Source organism: Bison bison, unplaced genomic scaffold (genome assembly GCF_000754665.1).
Source record: "Bison bison bison isolate TAMUID 2011002044 unplaced genomic scaffold, Bison_UMD1.0 scf7180017864304, whole genome shotgun sequence".
NCBI lineage: Eukaryota > Metazoa > Chordata > Mammalia > Artiodactyla > Bovidae > Bison > Bison bison.
The window spans coordinates 13,729,735-13,731,544 of record NW_011494876.1 but is presented as its reverse complement, the minus strand read 5'-3'; the positions used below and the strand labels follow the sequence as shown (position 1 = coordinate 13,731,544).

At 65.7% G+C, this 1,810-nt stretch overlaps 1 protein-coding gene across 1 annotated transcript in view; it reads left to right on the top strand.

Moving 5' to 3' along the window:
- Window positions 1-1,810, top strand: part of STAB1 (stabilin 1) — a 26,300-nt gene that overhangs the window by 23,820 nt on the left and 670 nt on the right. The window contains exons 56-63 of the mRNA XM_010851938.1: window positions 7-234; window positions 329-473; window positions 553-686; window positions 776-941; window positions 1,017-1,126; window positions 1,209-1,328; window positions 1,407-1,556; window positions 1,636-1,746. Of these exons, the coding sequence (XP_010850240.1) occupies window positions 7-234; window positions 329-473; window positions 553-686; window positions 776-941; window positions 1,017-1,126; window positions 1,209-1,328; window positions 1,407-1,556; window positions 1,636-1,746 (1,164 nt within the window). The remainder of the gene's footprint in view (window positions 1-6; window positions 235-328; window positions 474-552; window positions 687-775; window positions 942-1,016; window positions 1,127-1,208; window positions 1,329-1,406; window positions 1,557-1,635; window positions 1,747-1,810) is intronic.

Below are 1,810 nucleotides of genomic sequence, written 5' to 3'. Positions count from 1 at the left end.
CTCCTGTTACCTGGTCCAACACCCTCCTCCCCACCTCCAGTGGTGAACCTGTGCCAGGATGGGCGTGGTGGCTGCAGCGAGCATGCCAACTGCAGCCAGGCAGGCACAGCGGTCACCTGCATCTGCTGGCCAGACTACGAGGGCGATGGCTGGAGCTGCCGGGCCCGCAACCCCTGTGAGGATGGCCTCCGCGGGGGCTGCAGTGAGCACGCCGACTGCCTGAACACTGGGCCAGTGAGCAGGGGGAGCCAAGCCACCGGGTGGGGGTGGTCCCCCCGATTTTGGCTGCCCCAGGCCCCGAAGGGTGCCCACCTCTCTCCTGCCCCAGAACACACGGCGCTGTGTGTGCCACGCCGGCTACGTGGGTGATGGACTGCAGTGTCTGCTGGAACCTGAGCCGCCCGTGGACCGCTGCCTGGACCGGCCGCCTCCCTGTCACGCAGACGCCGTGTGCACTGACCTTCACTTCCAGGGTGTGCTTCCCCGCCCCCTCCCCGCACCCTCACTTTACCGGGTAATGGCCCACTGACCATGCACCCCTCCCCTCTGCAGAGAAGCGAGCTGGTGTCTTTCACCTCCAGGCCCCCAGCGGCCCTTATGGCCTGAACTTCTCAGAGGCCGAGGCGGCTTGTGGGGCCCAGGGAGCTGTCCTTGCCTCTCTCCTTCAGCTCTCTGCTGCCCAGCAGGTATGTGGGGCCTGGGAGTCTGAAGCCAAGCCTGTGGGGGCCCTTTTGAACTGGGCCTTGGGTCTCAGCCTCCACTTCTCCCCTTACAGCTGGGCCTCCACCTCTGCCTTGTGGGCTGGCTGGCCAATGGCTCGGCTGCCCACCCCGTCATCTTCCCCGCGGCAGACTGTGGGGACGGCCAGGTGGGCGTGGTCAGCCTGGGCGCCCGGGAGAACCTCTCGGAGCGCTGGGACGCCTACTGCTTCCGCATGCGAGGTACGGCCGCCCCTAAGCCCGCTCGCTTCTGTCTCCCCGCTGACCCACTCACTCACTGTACTGCCTTCCCTGCAGACGTGGCCTGCCGATGCCGCGATGGCTTCGTGGGCGATGGGACCAGCGTGTGCAATGGGAAGCTGCTGGATGTACTGGCCACTACCGCCAACTTCTCCATCTTCTATGGGGTATCCAGGGGCCAGGGGTGTGGTGCAGCGGGGATCCTTGTGGAGGGAACCCACCCACAACCCTGTGTCCCACCATCCCCAGATGCTACTGGGCTACGCCAATGCCACCCCGAGGGGTCTCGAGTTTCTGGACTTCCTGGATGACGAGCGCACCTACAAGACGCTCTTCGTCCCTGTCGATGAAGGTTTCACCGACAACACGGTAACGGGGAGTGTGGGGAGCACAGGGCCTGACTCTGCTTGCTGTGCTTGGTCCACAACAGCTGTGCTGTGCCCACAGACCCTGAGCGGTCCAGACCTGGAGCTGCATGCCTCCAACACCACCTTCCTGAGCACCAACGCGAGCCAGGGTGCCCTGCTTCCCGCGCACTCGGGCCTCAGCCTCGTCATCGGCAACCTGGGCCCTGGCAACAGTTCTCGGGCCCCTGAAGTGAGTCTGGAGGTGGCTCCTGCCCTGCTGGCCCAGCCCTCACTGATCATCACTGGGCCTGACTCCAGTCTCCCTACAGGTCCCAGGGGCAGTTGTGGTCAGCCGCGTCATCGTGTGGGACATCCTGGCCTTCAATGGCATCATCCACACTCTGGCCAGCCCCCTGCTGGCGCCCCCGCAGGCCGTGAGTTGAGCGTGGACAGGCGAGGAGGGGTGAGGGGGCTGCTGCGGCCAGGTCCCTCACGCTCTCCTTG